This window comes from Urocampus carinirostris, chromosome 15, assembly GCF_059441175.1.
Source record: "Urocampus carinirostris isolate Australia breed hairy pipefish chromosome 15, RoL_Ucar_1.0, whole genome shotgun sequence".
NCBI lineage: Eukaryota > Metazoa > Chordata > Actinopteri > Syngnathiformes > Syngnathidae > Urocampus > Urocampus carinirostris.
Window position 1 is genome coordinate 7,272,112 of NC_142363.1, and position 20,847 is coordinate 7,292,958.

The following is a 20,847-nucleotide window of genomic DNA, read 5'->3' on the forward strand; positions in this document are numbered from 1 at the left end:
TATTTTCTTTAATAATTTGATAAACTACCCTAAACTGTATATCAATGTGCAATTAAATGTTATGAATTTATACTGTACTATTACTTGCTATTTTGTTCAAATTCTACTTGTCCCAGGAGTAATTATCCACCCTCATGGAATGTGCTAAATTCCCCCCCAAAAAGACTACAATTCCATAGAAGCAATTTACAAGAAGTGACATCATTTAATTTTGGCGGGTGTTTAACTTTTACTTGCCTTGCTTTTTATTGCATTTGAAATGTGCTATACTTGTATGAGTAATTCTTAAAGTTCTATCCTGTTATGGCAGATTATGGAAAATGTCAATTGAGTTCATTTTTTAAACATATTCGATTTAATCTTTTAATATTAGAGACTGCTGATCTTTTGCTTTTTGTTGTACTTATCTCATCAGCTGCACCGCTTATCCTCAGTAGGGTCGCGGGGCTGCTGGAGCTTATCCCAGCTATCTTAGGGCAGTGGGCAGGGGACACCCTGAACTGGTTGCCAGCCAGTTGCAGGGCACACAGAGAAGGACAACTCACACCGAGGGACAATTTGGACTGGCCTATTAACCTGAAAAGCATGTTTTGGGAATCTGGGAGGAAACCAACGCAACCACGGGGAGAACATGCAAACTCTGCACAGGAGGATTCGATCCAATGGCCTCAGAACTGTGCAACGATGTGCTAAACACTCATCCGCCGTGCCGCCCGGTTTAGAGACACTGTTTAAGAAAACAAGCTATGATTATGATTGTATTCATCCCTGAGTTTGACCACTATATTTTAGTATTAAACATATTAGTATTGTAACAAAATCATAAAAACATGAAACATAATTTTTTTAAATGTATTTTCCAAAAACATGACGCCCAAATGTTGCTGCTAAAAAAAGAATCAACCAGTTACAAATTGTCTTTTTGTGGAAACGCCTTTTAACAGCTCTCTTACAAAATGTAAATCAACGGTTGAAGGTACAAATCGTCTTTTCTTGGATACGGGCCGATGTACTTTTAATTTAACATCCAAATAGTGCCTTCAATCCAGTAAGGTACACTGTAAATACCTTGTAAATACTGCCCATCAATATTAACATAATATAGATCCACGTTTTTCCTTGAGTGCCACGTCTAATCTCATTGCAAACAATGTACACTATGCTGTTATCAACGACAATTAAATACATTCTAATTCTGGTAATTATGATTTGCTCCTCTTGTGTGTTAATAGTGGTGGACACCAAAGCATTGCCTCAAGAGAGAAAAGAGAAAAATGTGCATATAAAATGCAATCTATAGATGGTGGGTTTATCACATGACTATATGTTAATGTAACCTACTTTTATGCTTTAATGGAAAAAAAAACATATGTAGGCTATCCTTTCATCATGTTTTAATGTAATACTCAGTTGGCCAATCAATGGAGAACGAATTTTGACTGAAAGTTGTGTGATTAATTCAAGAATGCCATTCAAATGAATTCTGTTGAAGATCACAATGGTCACAATTAAAGCAAGATATTAAATTAAGTCCATTTTAATCACATTTATATTAAGTTTGGTAGTACTGCATTTTTAGCAATACGGGAGTACTTTTACCGTTTTTCCATTGTAGTACGTCTAATATTTTGTAGTATTACTGTATTTTTATAGCATTTCTGTAGAAGCATTTTTGTAGCATTACTACGGTTGTACTTTTGAAGTATTTCTGAGTAGGATTTTCTAGTATTTCTGTACGCAGTTTTGTAATATTAAGTCGTTATTTTGTATTAATTTACCATAGTATTCCGGTAATTTTTCAGAATTAAAGCAAAAGAATATAAGTCCCTGTTTTTAAGCACTATATTTAATATTTAGTTTTGTAGTATTTTGTTGTATTCGTGTAGATGTTGTAGTATTTTGTAGTTTGTGTATCATCACTGTAGGCGTATTTAGTCTGTCATATTAGTGTGCGAGTTTGTTGTAATTCTATAGTTTTTCTAGCATTATTATGGTTGTATTTTTGAATATGATTTTTGTAGTTTTTTGTTGACATTTCTTTCATAGCATTTGAGTAGTGTTATTTTTCTTTTCAGAATCAAGACGAAATTATATAATAGGTCCCTGTTTTTAATCACTAAATTTGAGATTTAGTTTTGTAATATTTTGTGGCACACACAAAAAAATGGGGAAATTTTTTAGTAGTACTGTATTTACTATATATACTAATATATATATATATATATATATATATATATATATATATATTATTTTTTTTTATTTTTTTTACTAATCTTGTTCAGCTGTGCGGATTCGAATGCTTCACGTGGCCAGCATTGAGCACTACAGGCCATTTCTTAATTTACCAGAGACATAACTGCACATATCAGTTTTGCATAAATATTTTAATACTTCCTTCTGTAAAACAAACCAATCCAGACTTGAAACATTCACGAATGTCCGTTTAATTTGTGAACAACACCATAGCCACTTAGACATGAAACTCCGGGGAAAAGTAAGCTCTCATTTGCACGTGTTAGAGCGTCTACATAGAACCCAACATGCTGGATGTCAATATGTCGGCGTAATAGGGTCCTGCTCTCATGTGCGCTTCAGTCCGGCCTATATTTGGCTCAGGAAATGAGCCCGACCGTTGTCTTCCAGGCGGCGAGTCAGGATCTCGCAGCCCGTGTCTGTGACCAGGAGGGTGTGTTCAAACTGAGCCGAGCGCTTTCCGTCTCTGGTGACCGCTGTCCAGCCGTCGGGCCAAGTCTCGTCTTGCCAGCCACCTGAGACACAAAACGCACAAGGTTTCAAAAAGAGAACGCAAAGGTTAACAACAGGGTTCGTATACCTTTTTTTAATGGACTTTCAAAGCCAATATTTCCCAGTACCATTAAAAGAAGAAATCTAGTGCCGGTTAGACGACAGTGAGCATAAACCTTAGTTTTAAACCTTAACTCTATCCCAAACTTTATTTCGGAACTCTAAAAATCGGTTTAAAACCCTAATTTAAAATCCAAATCTTAGCTCCCAACACTAGCCCATCACCTAACTCTAGCTATAACCCGAGCCCTAACCCAGTTTCACACCGTAACCCTGACTCTAAACGTATTTTGTAACATCCAGTTTAGAACTCTTACATGGAGCTCCAACCCTAGTTCCTAACCCTAAGTCTAGACCTAACCCTAGCTGTCACGCTAGCCCTGACCCAGTTTCAAACCGAGACCCTAGCTCTAAACAAATTTTAGAACCCGAATCTGGAGCTCAAACTAGTTCCTAACCCTGAACCAGGCATATCTAAAGTCCGGCCCAGGGGCCAAGTACGCCCCCTGATCAAAATTTCACTGGCCTGCGGCTTCTGTCAAAAAATGAATAATAGACTGCAGTATAAAATACATTTTTCAAAAAAAAGAAAAAAGAAATCACTTCACCAGATATGGACATAGCCCTTTTACCACCTTGACCTTGGCCTTCTGTGAAATTCTTTAGCCCACCCCATTTACAGCACGGAGACTGTAAATAATAAAAGGAAAGTTGACTGTAAGGGCTGTCACTTCCAAGACAATTTAAAATTTGAGTATTTTTTTCATCAAAATCCTTCTGCCTAATTATATATGATTATATATTAAAAAATAAAACTGAAAAATACTTCGGTAAATCCATTATCAATAACATTTGCAATTTTGTGCTATTTCAGTCACTTTTCTAGTTTGCATTAGTTTCCCTGAGTTAAGTAAACGGTAGTGAGGTTTTGAGTTTTTCCTTGCCCGCATGTTGGCTTAAGATCAGGCGATGGTGTCATTGTAATCCTGTGCAGTCCTTTGAGACATTTTTGTGATTAAGGGTTATACAAATAAATGTGACTTGACTAGTGGAATTTCATTCAATTGTCATTTTAATTTTGTAAACAAATGCAGTTTATGAACAATGCAAGACACTACAAGAGATTAAATCTTAAAAAATATTGAAAAAAAAATACCCTCAAGAATTGTTTTATAATAAAATCTTACATCCCGTTATCATCATTCAATGTTTAGCCTATGAGCCAATCAAAGTACACTTTTCTTTGCCACTAATTTACTAGTTATGCCCTGTTTTTCTTTGTACCATTTGGCCCCCGAGCTTAGTTTGATACCCTTGGGCTACTGTAAATAAGTGACCGATAGCTTTTGCCAAAATGACAAAAATAACCCACAATTACTCAATTTAGTGCAAATGATTTGAATGATTGATTGAAGTATTTTTTTCAGCTTTTTTAAATGGAAATGTTTCTTAATTCGGGAACTTTGTTGTGACTTTTCAGATTATTATATTATTCAACTTCTGCAAAGACACATAGGTTCTATTTTTTTAATTCTACAGTTATTGTCTAGCCATACCATATAGAAACACAATTGGTTTTCAGTACTTATAGGCTGTGAGCCGCAGCACAATGCATTTTACTATTCGGTTGCACCTAGATCTACAACTCAGAATGATCTTGGGAACAAATAAGTACATATTTGTAGACCAGGCGTCTCCAACCTCTTTTAAGCCAAGATATAATTTTTGTTACTACCGTAAATTCCGGACTATAAGCCGCTACTTTTTTCCCAAACGTTCAACCCTGCGGCTTATTCAGTGATGCGGCCAATTTATGTAATTTTTCTAACAGCCGCCAGCGGCGCTCGAGTTCAAGGCACATGACGCAGCTTACAAGCTAAACGCAATCGAGCAGTCCGATAAAGGAGGAAACAGAGCTACTGCACGTAAACTTTACCTTGCGAGAGTGTTGCTAGCGTGTTTTTGAATAAGGGCGCGTGGGTCGTAGTCTGTAAGACAAAGTCTCTTTCCCATACTAAAGGAGGACAACGTTGATGCAGTCAGTTATAGGGGGGAAAATGAGAACGGTTTACCGTGACTTCTACATGTACGGTATGTTTTTTTAACAGACCCGCTAACTATATTGCGAGCGTGTTCTTAGTAGCGTTTTGCTACCCTTTACAGGCATGGTTTGGGATGAAAGTTATAATATTATTATTAAAGCTTTGAAAACTCTCTCGGTGTACAGTCTTTCTTTGTAAATATGTGTAACCACGTATAATATGTATTTGCAACTGTATATTTTTGTAATGTATTTATTTGTATTTATTTTGGACACTTATTCTGATAAGTCTTGCACTGACCAATTAAAAAGAAGGGGCGCATCAGACGCGGGGATGACGGGAAGTGGGGACCGGTAAAGGTCACTGTTTGTGGACACGGCAGACAATAGTGGATATATATTTTTACCACCCTTACCTTTGGAAATATACACTTTTTTTCCTTGGATTACTTTTAACGGGACCTGGACTCTGCAGGTCTGCATCAAATCTTAACTACCGGTATCCTTTTTAGTTCATTTTACCGGCTGTGGTTTTTTAACTGTGCACTTTATGTTCAGTTGAAATTGCGGGACTCAGAGTAAGGTTTGGGTTGATTTCATGATTGTTATATTTTATTGTGGGCGCATGCGGCTTATATACAGGTGCGGCTTGTGTAAATACAAAAGCGGTTATCCTCTTAAAATTTGGTGGGTGCGGCTTATAATCAAGTGCGCTCTATAGTCTGAAATTTCCGGTAATTAGAGCAAAGGGCTCCCAGTTTGATATACATTTTAAAATAACCGCTTATCATGTTATTACTATGTTGCTACCAGGTTCATTATTGGAAGTAAGGTTAAAAAGAATCAGTCAAAAAAAAACAAACAATGACTCATTTTCAGAACAGATCCGAGGGCACCTCTGCTGTCCTCAGAGGGCACCACAATGGAGACCCCTGATGTAGACCGTCTTTGTGTATGCGTGTATACATGTGTGATATTATATCCTGTTATGAACCCCCTTTGTAAATTTGAACTCCCTTTGTAAAAACTGGACACCAAGGCCACAAAACTTAATTGGGATTTTATGTTAATGACAATAAAGACAATCTTGACTATCAAAAAGTATTGTGCAAACTTACTGAATTGTGAATTGCCATGTAAAGATTCAAACATGACTACAGATAAAGAGATTGATGAATGGACCAGTTTTGGGATAATTCAATCTGAGAGTTCTATGAATAATCGAAAAGGCTGGAATACAGTATGTACAAAAAATATAAAATATAACAATTATATTCTATGTGTGAATGATTGTTTGCCTCGTACCCCGTTTCAACTGGACCCTGCACTTATTCTATTTATGATTATAATTTGTCTTTATTGTCCTTAGGGGGAAACCTAGTGCCCACGGGCACCACGTTGGAGACCTCTGTTGTAGATCATTAAAAATGTCTAGTATTAAAACAGTTGATGCAGACTAATACTTTTTTTGATTAGGAGGACAATTCATTTGTTTACCGTGCTCACGAGAAGCGGTCTTAATAGTTGATGAACAAAACTCACCTTCACATATCATAGGTTCAATAGTAAACACGTGACCCGGCTTCATAACACCAACTGCTTTGTTTTCTGGAAAGAAAAACATGAAGGCACAAGCCGCCCTGATAAATATGCGGATGAACTCGAATACCGAGCTGACATTTGGGTCGGAGCGACTTACTGGCATAATGTGGCACATTTGGAGCAGTGTGGAAAAGCCTGTGGATGCCGTGGCCGCAGTAGCTTCGCACTACAGAGAATCCGTTGGCCTGAGCGTGCTTTTGGATGATGTTGCCCAGCTCCCGATAGCGGACGCCGGGCTTCACTGGATAGACAACGTTAGTGACAATGTTAGTGATCGTCAAATGACACTAGGGCCGCAACAACGAATCGAAAGAAACAATTAAAAACGATTATTAAATGCTTTGGCAACTAATTACCTCATCGATTTGACGTGTTGCGCGATTTATGCGCCACTAAGCAGCTTTAATTAATGCAAATAAGAGCATTGGATCTCGTTGTGATCTTTTATAAAAGTTTCATACATTCTTTTAAACTCATTTTTCGTCGAACAAGGCATCATTACACGTTTGGCATGAATCTGGCTGCGGCTGCATCGACTCGCTACAACGGGTCAGGTGTATCGACATTTCGTTCTGTGTACATTGTTACAAAGAATGACAATACAAAAGAAATTATTATTATTATTATTATGAAAGACTACAAAGTTAATGAACTTTCGACTACAACTGTATGCCTACATTACATATAAGTGTATGTGCAAATCTTTTTCCGAATTTCTCTAGAGGCCATGATGTCAACAAAACACTCTGGACCCACTAAAGCACCAAAAGACATAGAAAACTATATTCTATCACCAACAAAGTTGGACTTTCCACCCGCTAAACATGTTCTGGAGCCACATGCTGCTTTTTGGCGCCGTTTCAAAAATGTGTGTGAAAAAAATAACTTTTTTTTCAGTCTCTTATAAGATTTCTAACCTTTTTGATCAGCTCCATTTCCTTAATTTCAGTTCATTACATTTCAGTAATTATAGTCTAGTACAGTTATTTATATATATTCTCAAATGCATGCGTACACATTATACACAGATTGCTGCTACAATGGCAGGATGACTAACTAGAAACCCCATTGAACAGCTAAATTGTGGACTTTACCAGAGTCAATAGCTTGCATAAGGCATTCATATGTAGTCTGGACAAGTTTCTTGGCTCCTTCGTCCACTTCTCCGACATAAAAGGTCTCATTGAGGTCCCCGTGGAAACCATTGTGGTAAACTGTGATGTCCACTGTGTACAAGACAAGAGAGAGAATTTATGAGTACTTGAAATGACAGAAAATCGATTTTATCATGTAACATAGCAGCAGGATTAAAAGGATGTTAGTTGGTAAATGAGAATTTTCTAGGTTGATAAAATTGGGAGTGTGGGTGGGTAAAATTTTACAGAAATACACAAAGGAAATGTGAAAAGAGAACCACCACTGTGAATGGTTAATGACATCATTTGTCTTGAGGCATCACGTTGATCCCTAAAGGCAGGTCTGTCAGACAACATGGGGAGGGGGGAGTCTCTCATTGAAGACTTGTGATTTTTTTTTCATGAAGAGGTCCAAATTGCATGCTTGTTTTAATGAATAAATAAATAGAATACTAGGATTGAAAAATGTTCAACCCATATCAGCGTTAACCTATCTTCAGTGTTAGTATGAGATGGGAGATGAGAAATTGAAGATTGCCCAGTACAAATAAGGGTCGAACACTCAATGATACATACCGTTAAGAATATCACCCTCTAGCAGTGGTCTTCTGTCTGGGATTCCATGGCAGATAACTTCATTGACAGACGTGCAGCAGGATTTTGGGAAGTTGTAATAGTTAAGAGGAGAAGGGTAGCAGTTCCTTGCAATACAAGCCTGAGCAGAAAATTAGGGATTTGAGTTGGGCCGTATAGCGGTATCCAAATGTTTCTCATAAGTACAAGTGGTGTCACGGTCGATTGAGTCATATTTATTTTTATTGAAGTAAAAACTACTAGATCCGTGTTTAAAGCTTAAAAATAGTTCTGCTGCTTTTAATTTGTATAAAATATATTTACCCAAGTTTAAATATTTCACCATTCCAGGTTCTGCGGATAATTTGAAGCAGAGCAGGTTATAATTTCTGCAAGAACACCCTGGTATAATTTTTTAGTACAATTACAGGCGGAACAAATGAGTCTGTTAAAAAAGTGAGTTTGACTTGAGTGAGTGTTATATTAGTTTCCGTGAAGTGTAATTTAAGGTAAATAACGTCAGGATGTTAGCCTTTCTGTAGAAGCTAACACGTTTGTATGAGGCAATAGTTTGTTTTCTCAAATGTTATCTGGTAGCTTAACGGTAGCAGCCGAGGCAGCTTATCGTTTGCCTGGTCCTCTAACTGTTTTATTTTTGAGAGTTACAGCTTTTATACAATATGGCTTTTGTGTAGTTGTCTTCTGCAGTCTATGTTAGAAGGTGAACTGCTTCGATACAATTGCGTTTAAATGAGAAGCTGTTTACAATGTCCCGTGTGTGCAGGCCTATCGCTGGGTGGTAAATGGGATTGAATTCCCTTCCGCTTTGTGTCCACAACTTGACATACTTAACTAATAAGAATTTCTCGTTTATGTATATATTCAGAATGATTCTTAATAGACTCGCAATGCATCCCATAATTGAAAATTTACCCAAGGTCTTAAAAAAAAATATACTATATGAAAAATGTCTAATTTTCTGATGCAAATACAAGTGACACAATATTAGGATGCTACTTTGCAAGTGAAGCACTTATGTTCTTAAATTTAGCCACAGGTTAAAATATAAACATTTTTTTTTCACACAAGCACAAAATCAAATGTATTCATAGTCATTAGCTGGCATCGTCTAGGTTATAAAATGTATCCTCTATTGGGTTGCGATCGGGTGTTAAATGCTCACATCTCAAAACAAAAAAGTTCACACATGTAGTAACATTATGGATAAATGATTTTGTATTCTCTGCCTGTCATTGTGTGTGCATTTACCAAATGCACGGCATGATCAATTTCTTCTGTTGTAACACCAGGTTTCACCATTAAAGCTGCAATATCGAGGACTTCTCGCGCAAGCTGCAATTGAGAGGCTAAATATATTACAAATGAAAGGTAAAACATGACAAGGGCTGGGAGTACATGAATCTATACGTCTGTACCCTGCATACTACTCTCATGCCTTCGATGTCCTCAGTGGGGAGTGTCTTGATTTGTGATGTTCCTTTAAGAAACACCTCAGATTCTGACATCCCTGCAGAAAGAAATTGATTCAATCAACTTTAGGTGAAGACTGACAAATTGCACGGAATGATACATTGAGACATTAATAGTGGCCTACATTTACAGTCAATTATAGTAGTAAATAGGGATGCGTGATCCTGCCGATATTTAGGTAACAGTTAACGGAAAAATATGACTTCACAGTTATCAAGCCAATCAAAACAAAAAACAACCAATAATTAGTCACTTGAAGCCATTTTACAATATCTAATCAACCAACACTACTTATTTACAAGATTGTAACCATTTATGTTCCTCATTGCAACAGAACTTTGAGGTTCTATAGAAGTAGCAGCACAATTTAGTTAATAAAACCTTTGCAAATGTGTATTTTACTTAGGCTATGTTTTTAGACATTGTGAATTGTACATTTTTTACTTCTCTTTCCAGAAGTCAATCAATGACTGTGCACACTTGCACGTAAAACCCGTGCGTAAAAATCAATCACAAATTGTATTACGCGCATTTATTTTCGTCTCTGATTTGAATATAACCCCGGAAAATTGCATTAAATTATGTTGGGATCTTCATTGGCTAACCAATGAGTCAATCATCATTCAATATGGTTACTACTGGCTGAAAATATTCGGAATTACAGGTGTCGATCTCCCTTTTATCAGACAAGCACGCGTAGGCGAATGTGGGCTGTGGACACGGAAAGTGAAGCCTGCCATAGGCCAAAAGTGGTGTCAATCGAAAAGTGAGTGGCTGACTACCATATTGGGAATAATTTTCAGAGTCTGAATTTCAAAGGGGAGTTTTGGAGCGAAACATGCAGTTTTAAAATGTCAGCATTATCGTGTGTTTTGGAGGATATATTTCACAAAGTTGGATTCTATGGATTGTCCTGGATATAACAAAGCCATTTAACCAATTTGATGACGGCCAGGACGTAAATGGTGAGTTACTCCGGCTTTGTAGTTTTTAGGTATCTTGTTTCAGACTGATTGTGATGTTTCTGTGATAATTAAATTTTGAAATGGTATATCTAGAATCCCATGAGTTTAAGCTTTCCAATATTAAATTTTCAGACACGATTTGTATATCAAAAGTCCGGCTGTCCGCCGGCGGGCTGTCATAATGTTGAGAGGTTAAAATTGCCCTGCAAAAATAATTGAATAAAAGGTAAACTGAAAATCTTGCAAATAATCATTTTTTCAGTTTACTAAATAAAAAATTAAAACAGCTGAAACAAATTTAAAGTTTCACGTACAACCATTATTCTCATTTACCCATCCATTTTTATGCACCGCTTGTCCTCACTAGGGTCACAGGGATTTTTCGTTGAGTATTATTTTTGTAGGAAAAAAAAATTACAAAAAGTTAAAATCCGGTTAAAAATATAATAATAAAATCACACCAAGACTATTAACCAAACTGTATTGTCTCTGCTGTATTTTTATTACTTTTTGTGGCTTTTCTGCATGCGTGTGTGTGAAAGATTGACAGTTTGTTGATAAAAATTGAGAGCTAGCTTAACGAGTCTGCAAGAGGGTGTTTTAATCAGGACAAAATATGTTACTATTATGTACCGGACATACACAAAGGACACTGTAAATATATAAATGTTTTGTACTCCTTTATCAAATCATTGCTACCGAAATGGCCAAATTAAAGCACTTTCGAGGCCATTTTTTCCTTTTAATTTTCCAGTACCATCAAAAGGAAGAAGGCACTTTCCTTGTAGGTTACAGTTAATATTTTGTTCTAATACATTCATTTATTCATTATCTGCACTGCTTATCCTCAGTAGAGTCCCGGGGGTGATGGAGCCCATCCCAGCCATCTTTAGGCAGTGGGCAGGGGACACTCTGAACTGGTTGCCAGCCAGTCGCAAAGCACATAGAGACAAATAACTCACTCCCTCATTCACACCTAGGGACAATTTGGACCGGCCAATTGACCTGACATATATGTTTTGGAATGTGGGAAGAAACCAACTCAAGCACGGGGAGAACATGCAAACTCCGCACAGGAACGCAGATAGCTGGATTCGATCCCATGACCTCAGAACTGTGCCGCGAATGTGCTAACCTCTCAACCACCATTCCACCTGTTCTAATACAGTAAACTTATAATTTTCTTTGCTTTTGTTTTTACATGAAATACAAGCAAAAACACCCTAGACACCTTTACAGGGACACTACATTTCAGAGACTATGCTACTTAAAAAGGATGGCACTAATGGGGTTTCTAGAGATGAAAAAAGCAAGATTGCGGAACTAGACTGGAGAGTGTTACAGAGGTCAACTTTGTGTCAAAAAAGGGGTGATCCAAAAGTCTTGGGCACATTTTGACCTCGAATATCTCAACCTATGAAGCATATAAAAGAGCATCTGGTAAACCCAGAAAGCTTATAATCCCTTTTTTGACAAGTAATATTCAAATATGTTCAAACACAAAGCCAGTAGTCAAATTTGTTCCATCATTGCATTGTCAGTAGTTGCAACATCTTCTGTTATTTGTCCCTTCAACTCATTCACGATTCTTGTGATAGGGGGGAAGGGATTTTGTAAGGTTTATTGTTCTATATTCTTTATCAATTATCCATTATCGGTCAAGTCATAATACGCTACAAAGCCAAGGGGCCGAGACACTTGCTCTCAGCCAAGAGGCTGAGTCAAGGTCCTAGCCACAGAGCCAAGCAGCGATCAGTGCGAGTGCACCATTCCCGGAGGTACTGCAATACCGGGCCGATGCGTGGAGTGGACAGAGCAAGCTCTTATTCCATCTCCCGATTGCAAAAATCAAACTTGATCATGGTATCTCCCCTGCCAGGGTGCCTATTTTTCACATTTGGTCCTCAATTGATTCAGAACCACATTGATAGGGGACCCATACACCATGGGATATGAGGCAAAAGAATGTGATAATTTTGCCCAAATCGTCCAATCCATCTATCTGACAGTGTTGCGTTTAGAAACGGTGGTGGCATCCCATTCTGTTGGAAAATTATGTCAGTTGACTCTTTCTCACTCAATTTATCCATGAACCAGTTTCGAACTTGTCTGATCACATCTTCAGAAGTTGAGGGCTGTCCCGTTCTTTTAGCTTGGCACAAACACCCATCCGCTATGACTTAAACATTCTATTTCACTATGGATTTCCTCTCTGGTGGCTCCTTTCCGAATGTTGGGCAAAATGCACATTGAACAACAATTCATGATTCAGCTTTTGCAAATTTAAGCACACAAACGCATTTTCTGGTTGAGTGATTGCCATTTTGGGGGGGGGGAATAAGGGTTCTTGTTCTATTTTCTTTATAAATTATCCATTATCGGTCAGTTCATAATACGCTACAAAGCCAAGGAGCCGGGACACTTGCTCTCAGCCAAAGGGCTGAGCTAAGGTCCTAACATAATCAACAGCCTTACAAAACACTAAATGTAATTAGCTTTAAAATGGCACAACTTTTATCTCACCACCTATTATAGTTCAGGAGACATGGGACTTCAAATGTACCCAAGACTTTTGGAACACCCTGCATTTTGAGGGGAAAATTTAAATGTATGATAATTGAACAATGTTTTGTTTAACAAGCGAAAACAATACCAGGGGAATTTAGGTAGTAATGTTGCCTGGCTTCTACCGATCCATGATGTATATAGTCAACAAGATGATTGCTGTATGAGTATCAACAGTTGCTTGTCAACAGGGATTTTTGACTTTTGCAAAATCCAGCCTTCACATTTAGAAGTTCACAGCATTTTTAAAATTACTTACATTTCATTGGAGCAGCTTAAGAAAAGAAAAATACAGTATAGTTGACATTTTCATATGACTTAAGCTTGTGGGTAAAAGTGGATTCAATTTATAGTATAAAAATTTTTGACACAAATCAAGATACAAGGAAACATTGCAGTTTTGGTGCCTCAAATGGCATCACATGGAAAATGAAGACATAGTAACCATGGCTACCTGGGTAAGGATCTATGCAGGCAGACGACAGATGTAGAGTTGCCATGGTAACATTGAATCAATTGCAAAGGGAATTTGAAGAGAGGTAACAATATTAGAGGGAGCCCATTATTACAGAAGATTTAAAAATTTAATAAGACAGTAATTCTGTTGATGTTTAACGCAACCAAAATAAATGGAGGCATTGGAAGCCAACACCCTGAAACTAACCACACAGAAAAACGACAGAATTTTTTATAGTATTGCTGCAGTGTGGTGTCATGGCTGTTCACCGCTGTGCTTAACGGCGTAAGTCACATTCCAAATACATGCATGTCAGGTTGATTGGCCAATCTTATGGATGGAGGTGGAAATATTTTGTAAAATAAGACTCGATTCTTAAAGAAAAACCAAGATGTTCCTTTAAACCTGTTGGGGTTTACTTATTTATGCTAAGCACTTGATTTATTAATTTTAATTTTAACTGTATAAATTGTCCACAGTTCCTGTTGACACAAAAACAAAGGGTTTTAGAAAGGGGTCGTTTGTAACCAGTTACTGAAAATAAGACATGTTAAGACATACAAAATAGGTTAATTTCACCTTAAAGGTCAATAGTTACAGTCAAATATATACACTGTTATTATTGGAAACTGTTGAACTTTTAATTAAGACAATATTTTTTAAAAGCTGTATTACCTCTAGGGTGGTCAGCATAGTCAGGTCTTTGGATTCCACTGGGTACAGGCCGCATAGGTGTCTAAATAGGAAAGAGTTCAAGTCAAACACACATTAAACCAAATTAACAGTAGTTAAATGATGCAATCCCTAGGGCGTTATCTTTCAATCTACAGTAAACTTTTACCACTGGGCGTAACCAGCCTAATACCCAAGTACCCCCAACAATTATAGCATTTTCTAAACTCTCATTTCCTTAACAAAGGACATGAGAGGCCCTAAATGAGATGAAAAACGCTAGATTAAAAAATAAAATCAATAAAACAAAACGAAAATGTGAACAAGGCAGCGTCAGAAATAGTCCATTTGATTCCTGGCACTGCTCTGGAGCGAGGGTCCAGGTGAAACTGGGCCAAATCAGGTTTCCCACAAGAAAAGCTCTGGTTAAAAACATTTTACTGTTCTCAAATATACTTTTTAATTTGCTCCACAAAACAAGACCTCGAGAAAAACATTAAGAATGAATGTGAACCTATAAATTAATTAATGTGAAAAGGTATAATTGTTTCCCAAATTTGCAGGTGATGCCAATTTTCTGCTTGTAGCAAGCTTTGTAAGAGCTTGATAATGATCCAGGTGATTGGAAACAACTGTATTGGAGCAGAGCAACTCCAAACACATGCAGGACATGCGGCTCTCGGGGACCGGGTTGGCCACCCCTGGTCTAGTGGATAGATTCCAGGGCACTCCCCTCCGCAATCCGGGTTAGATTCCCGTTGTATTCAATGGAATGCAATTGCCTCCATGTCTCAGGCAACCTGGTGATTAGGATTCGGTGCTCTTCGCATTGCTGTCCGGTTCAATCCGTTGCCACCTTTATTAAGCAACTGTGGTCAGCGATAACATTTATCAACTAAGCAGCAATTGCACAAACATGGTAATGTACTTCCAATTATGTCCGTATAAAGGGCCCGCCGGATTATAGTCGCGGTTCAAATTCCTGGCCAAGTTGGGGTTTTTCGTGCCCCTTATAGTCTGGAAAATACAGTAATTATTTTAAAATCGATTGACAAAATAATCTGACAAGACAAATATTTATATAGTCCCGCCTTTCTGAGCACAACATCAGACTTAGAACAGTTCTATCAGGAAAAAGGGATGAAAAAAATCATACAATCAATCTTATAATCTGACATTTGGCTACAAGACAATTTAATTGAATCATTTGTACCGTTTTAGTGGTTCATGATATTCTAATCAAGACGGACACACTCAAGTGATTAAGGAAATTGTTATGGTGGTTACATTTAATACTACATTGTCAGAATGGGATTCATGTTTCACTACCTTTTTATCAATACAATAAAGAAAATTAAATTCAATAAAAACACCACACTCGGAACTTAAAACAGGAAAAGTAGACGATAGAAAGCAAGAAAGTGTGTGTGTATATATATATCACATTCTGGATTTTTTGAACCAAGTGTTATCTTTATTTTTAGAAAACCTTTGCCTATCAAACAATAAACTGATTTAACTTTTATCTAATTTTGATATTGAATGAATCCTTTGAGACTTTTTGTTATTACGGGTTATACAAATACCAGGACTTGACTTGGAAAATGTTGGAAGCAAAGTATCAAAGAAACCAGAAACACACAGACATGGCTGGTGGTGGAAATGAAAATGACCTGACCACCTGTGATGTTCAAAATGTCCTTATAAAGTTGACAGAGACAATTATCTATTAAAAAATGGACATCAATGACGTTTAACTGTAAAAAAAACTGACGATTGTTAAAGTGAGGGATTCAATCCTCGGATGCAATTCTCAGTACAAACGTTGATCATGCCGTCATGCTTGAGTAGAATAAAACTCGAACAAAAATTCATGGTTTGACACACAAACGGATAAGATACATAATATTCCATCAACACTTGGTTGAAAATCCTTATACCTTTCTAACTCCCTCAATGTGCTGTGGCGTTACTATGAGGTTATGGAAGGCCAGATTTCGTTTTGTGACAACTCACCAGGGGGTAGTAAGGGTGAAGTTTTCCTGTGTAGCGGTAGCCAGGCCAGGGGTCTGTATTGATGTCTTTCTCCACACAGTTCTTGCATTCATTCTGATGCTTGTCCTCCTCTGAAAAAACAATCGTCAGGTAAGGTCTTGGGAGCAGTGCCACTTTAATTTTTATAACAGTGTTGCAACATTTGTAAGAAAACTATTAAGCATGGCTAAGATTAAATCAAACGGATTATTTCAATTGTCGTGTGCCAATGTTTACATGTCGTCACTCTCCATTGTCAATCTGGGATATATGACATCGCAATTTGGGTTTTAATGCAAAAAACACTCACTGGCTTTTTTGTGCAGCAACTTGTGAGACGGCCAGCTCCCCTTAAAACATTCCTGTAGATTAAAAAATAAAACTGTATCAAAACATGCAATAAGAATCCTATCTAGTTTCGAAAACTCATCTTGCCAATTATCCGTTCATATGTCGCTCAGAGTAATACATTTACAGTATACATTGCTGATAGGTATTAACTTCAGGAATGCATTCTAACTTACTAAAGCATTTGGACCCAACATTTTGAGCCTAAAGCGGCCACTCTTTCCAAAATTGCAGGTACTGATACTCTCCCGGCCATATATACTCGCATCGAAGCCATATTTACAACTATAAAATAAAACACTAAAATCAATAGGTCAGTTCATATGCACATAATTGGTTGCGTGTCACAAATAGCAAATGATAGGCATTGCATGGGGAGGGTGCGTGGCTTATACAGGAACAACAATATCAATGTGGCAAACAGTAGAGGAGTGCTGAATTTGGGTCTTATTTATTGTCAAATTATATTTGCAATACACCATATCTGGGAAAAAAAACATCTTGAAGATTACTCAGCAACTGAGAAGGAAATCTTCGAGTGATTTGAAGCCTATAGACAAAATGGATAAGCATTGTCTCTGCCAAATGTTTGTTTGCAAGCTCTCAAGATTACACAAGAAATATGAAAACTTCACCGCTTCCACAGGTTAGTTTACAGGGTTTTTTTCTGTTTATTTTATTTATTATGAGGCTATTAATGAGCCGTTTTAGAGGGGGGAGGTTTCAATGTGAGTTTATATGGTAATTTGTAACTCGAAAAACGTGCTAAATATGGGTGTCAGTAATTTGGAGGGTAACGGACTTAGTTTTTAAATGAAGTAACTTAATTGCATACCTGTCAACCTGTACGTTTTTGCCGTTCAAGGTACGTTTATTATGCATTTTAAGACGTGTACGACGTACAAGCAAATCTGTACGGAAATACGCAAATTTGTCAATTATGGGTACCATCCGGTATACACAGACTATCACGAAACGGCAAATCAATCAAGTCAAACGAGTTGCCGCGGTAGCCTCTATCTCGGTATCGTTTATTTCGTTACAAACAAAGCGCGCGTTTGATGCTACTGTGCACATGCTGCTGTAGTGCCTAATTTTGACTCCCCAGCAAAATCTTCCCCCATCGCGTGAACGCGCATTCTGCTGCGCTTCCGACAATAGCAATCATAGTCTACATAATAAGCTTATTAAAACAATAAAACATTATTTTGTTGTTGAGTTATTGTTCCGTTTTTATTTTAATGTTTGAAATAAAGTTTTCATTCATTCAGTCATTCAATGGTTGATATTGTGGTTTGGTTTACAAAATAGAAATGCCTAATAATTTTATCCTCCAAACAATATCTTTATTTACAAATTTAAATTTAAAGTGTTATTAAAGGATTTCAGTTACGCTGCTAAAAATTGTTCCTTTTTATTTTTTTATTTTAATATTAAGAATCTGTTCAGAATGATATAACGAAACACATTTACAATATAACATGTTGAGCTACATAAATAAACACGTTTAAAAAAAATATGGTGTAAGATTTTTTTCTATTTTGTAAGGGAAAATACGACAGTTTGTAAGGGCATGGAGCCCTGGAGCTTGACAAGTATGTAATTGTATCCAATTACATTTTTTTTTCTCAGTAACGCGCCGAACATTGGTTTGGAATCCATACGCCGATTTGTCCAGTGCGCCTTATGTATAAAACATGAATGACAAGAGGCTCATTTTTGGGAAGTGCGCCTTAAAACCCAGTGCGTGAAGTACGATGAGTAAAATACAGCACTGTTATTTCCCACTTATGACAACCGGTTAGGAGTTGGCTAGGTAGTTAGGCAGTGCAGTACATTTCAAATAATAGGTGGAACCTACAACGTACCTTAACTGTAAACTAACTTTATATCACACTGTCATACTTTGAACATGAATGTTGTGAGTTTAAACAGCAACAGACATTTGTAGCAATCTGTGTAGCATGGCAGCCTCGTGATAACACAGGGCCCGTTGCTGAGCTAAAACAGCGTTTTTGATGGATTTAGAGAAAAAAGAGTGACGTTTTACCTGAGAACAGAAATACGAGCCTTGAATGCCAAGTTTGATACATGTAGGACATTGGAGTTTGGCGTCTTTGCTGCACAATTCCGTTTCGCACTCTCTTCTCTCCTCTGTGCTCGCCATGCTTTTGGCCGGCTAGTGGTGTGTCGTTCGCGAACCAAATGGCCCCACGTGCGGCTTGTGGAGTATACAAGGTTACGATTGTTTTGTGTTTTATCTTTTTTGTGGATGTGTCAATATTGTAATTTATATTTTCTGTATTTTTCAGGGATCATTTATTTCATGATAAGCTTTTTGTTTTTAAATGTAAGGTTCACTTTCGTATTTCATGGTTTATTTAAAATGAAATGATCTGCATTTATATAGCGCTTTTCAAGTCAAGACTTCCCAAAGCGCTTTACAGTGTGCTTCACATTTCCCAATAGCGGCCGTGCAGCCATGTAAGGCGCTATCCTGCTTATTGGGGATATTAGGGGTTCAGTGTCTTACCCAAAGACACTTCGACTGCGATCTCTTGATCCCAAGACGAGCGCTCTACCGCCTGTGCTGAAAAGCTAAGTCAAGTCACATTTATTTGTCTAGCCGTTAAACACAAAAATGTCTGAAAGGACTGCACAGGATTACAATTACACCATTGCCTGATCGTAAACCAACATGCGGGCAAGGGAAAACTCCATCCATCCATCATTATCCGCACCGCTTATCCTCAGTCGGGTCACGGGTGTGCTGGAGTCCATTCCAGCTATCCTTGGGCAGTGGGCAGGGGACACCCTGAACTGGTTGCCAGCCAGTCTCAAGGCACACAGAGACAGACAACTCACTCGTTCATTCACACCTAGGGGACAATTTGGACCGGCCAATTAACCTGACATGCACTCTTTTGAAATGTGGGAGGAAACTAGAGTAGCCGGAGGAAACTCACGCAAACACAGGGAGGACATGCAAGCTCCACACAGGATGGTTTGCTCCCAAGACCTCAAAACTGTGCCGCGGACGGGCTAACCACTGCGTCGCCGTGCTGCCTGCACTGAAAAGTCAATATCTTCAATTGATATTTCAGTTTAGCTTCGGAGTATCTTGACTTTAAAGTTGCTTAATATAAAAAGGTTCCGTTTTCAAAACAAAAGTTAATTGTTGAGTGAAAAAATAAATGCTGTTAGCAATAAGCAGAAACATTTCTAATTTTTTTTAATCAATTTTGTGACTAATGTTACATTATTATTAGTAATTTACTGTTTTTTCCTTATTTTTCTCCCTGGATTTTTTTCTACTTTTCCTTTTTATTTTTTACTTTTCGCTTTTGTGTTCTTCCTCTTTTGTTTTTTACTAACATTATACTTCTCTTTTTCCTCCTTTATAGTTTTCTCCCTTTTTTTCCCCATCATGTATTATTTCTTTTTCTTGATTTTTGTCTTCTTGTTCTCGCTTTTTTTGTTTTACTTTTTTCTTCTTTTTTTGCAGGTTTTTCCTTTTTCCTTGTTTTCTCTCCCTTTTCCCATTCTTTCCTTTACTAATCCCTCCTTTGTATCTTTTTTTCTGGCATTTTACTCATTTTTCTTGCTGTGTTTTTTCTCTTTTTTATTTTCATTTTCTTTTTTTTTCCTTTTTCATACCACTTCAATTATTTTTTTCGTACTCCTTTTTTTTCTTCTATTTTTAACCTCATCTCTCCTTTTTTATTTTCATTTTTTTTCCAAGCTTTTACCTTCAATTTTCTCTTTTCTTTTTTTTCTTTGTCTTTTTTTTCTGTTTTACTACCTTTTATATTTTTTCTTACCTTTTATTTTTTCTTCAGTTTTCTCTCTTTATTCCCCTTTTCTTCTCTTTTTACCTCTTAAGTTTCTTTTTTTTCCTTTTTGTCTTTTTTGATTGTTTTATTTTCTTCACGTTTTAAGTCATTTCGTGCAAAATGCTACCTAATAATTGGCAATAGAGGAATTAAAGCAAACAAAATTATTTTGGGGTTGTGGTGTCATGTTTTTATTTTATCCATTTATTTGTTTATTTTTATTTTTTTTACTCATTTTGTGTATGTCTCTGTGTGTTTTACGTTTTGCTATGTTGAGTTGGGAGTGTTGATTTTTTTATTGTATAATGAACGTTTTTATACAGCA

General features: G+C 37.1%; 1 protein-coding gene and 1 pseudogene across 1 annotated transcript; both read right to left on the bottom strand.

The window, feature by feature from the left end:
* Positions 1-2,365: 2,365 nt before the first annotated feature.
* On the bottom strand, positions 2,366-18,905 carry metap1 (methionyl aminopeptidase 1). The gene is made up of 11 exons (XM_088354992.1): positions 18,740-18,905; positions 16,652-16,703; positions 16,324-16,433; positions 14,311-14,371; positions 9,594-9,685; positions 9,427-9,510; positions 8,161-8,299; positions 7,543-7,674; positions 6,546-6,689; positions 6,389-6,454; positions 2,366-2,768 (listed from the first exon to the last, which is right to left on the bottom strand). Exons 1-11 carry the CDS (start codon positions 18,854-18,856, stop codon positions 2,602-2,604), a joined length of 1,164 nt encoding a protein of 387 aa, XP_088211118.1. The 5' UTR covers positions 18,857-18,905; the 3' UTR covers positions 2,366-2,601.
* Positions 12,370-12,537, bottom strand: LOC148351430 (U2 spliceosomal RNA; annotated as a pseudogene).
* Positions 18,906-20,847: the final 1,942 nt, after the last annotated feature.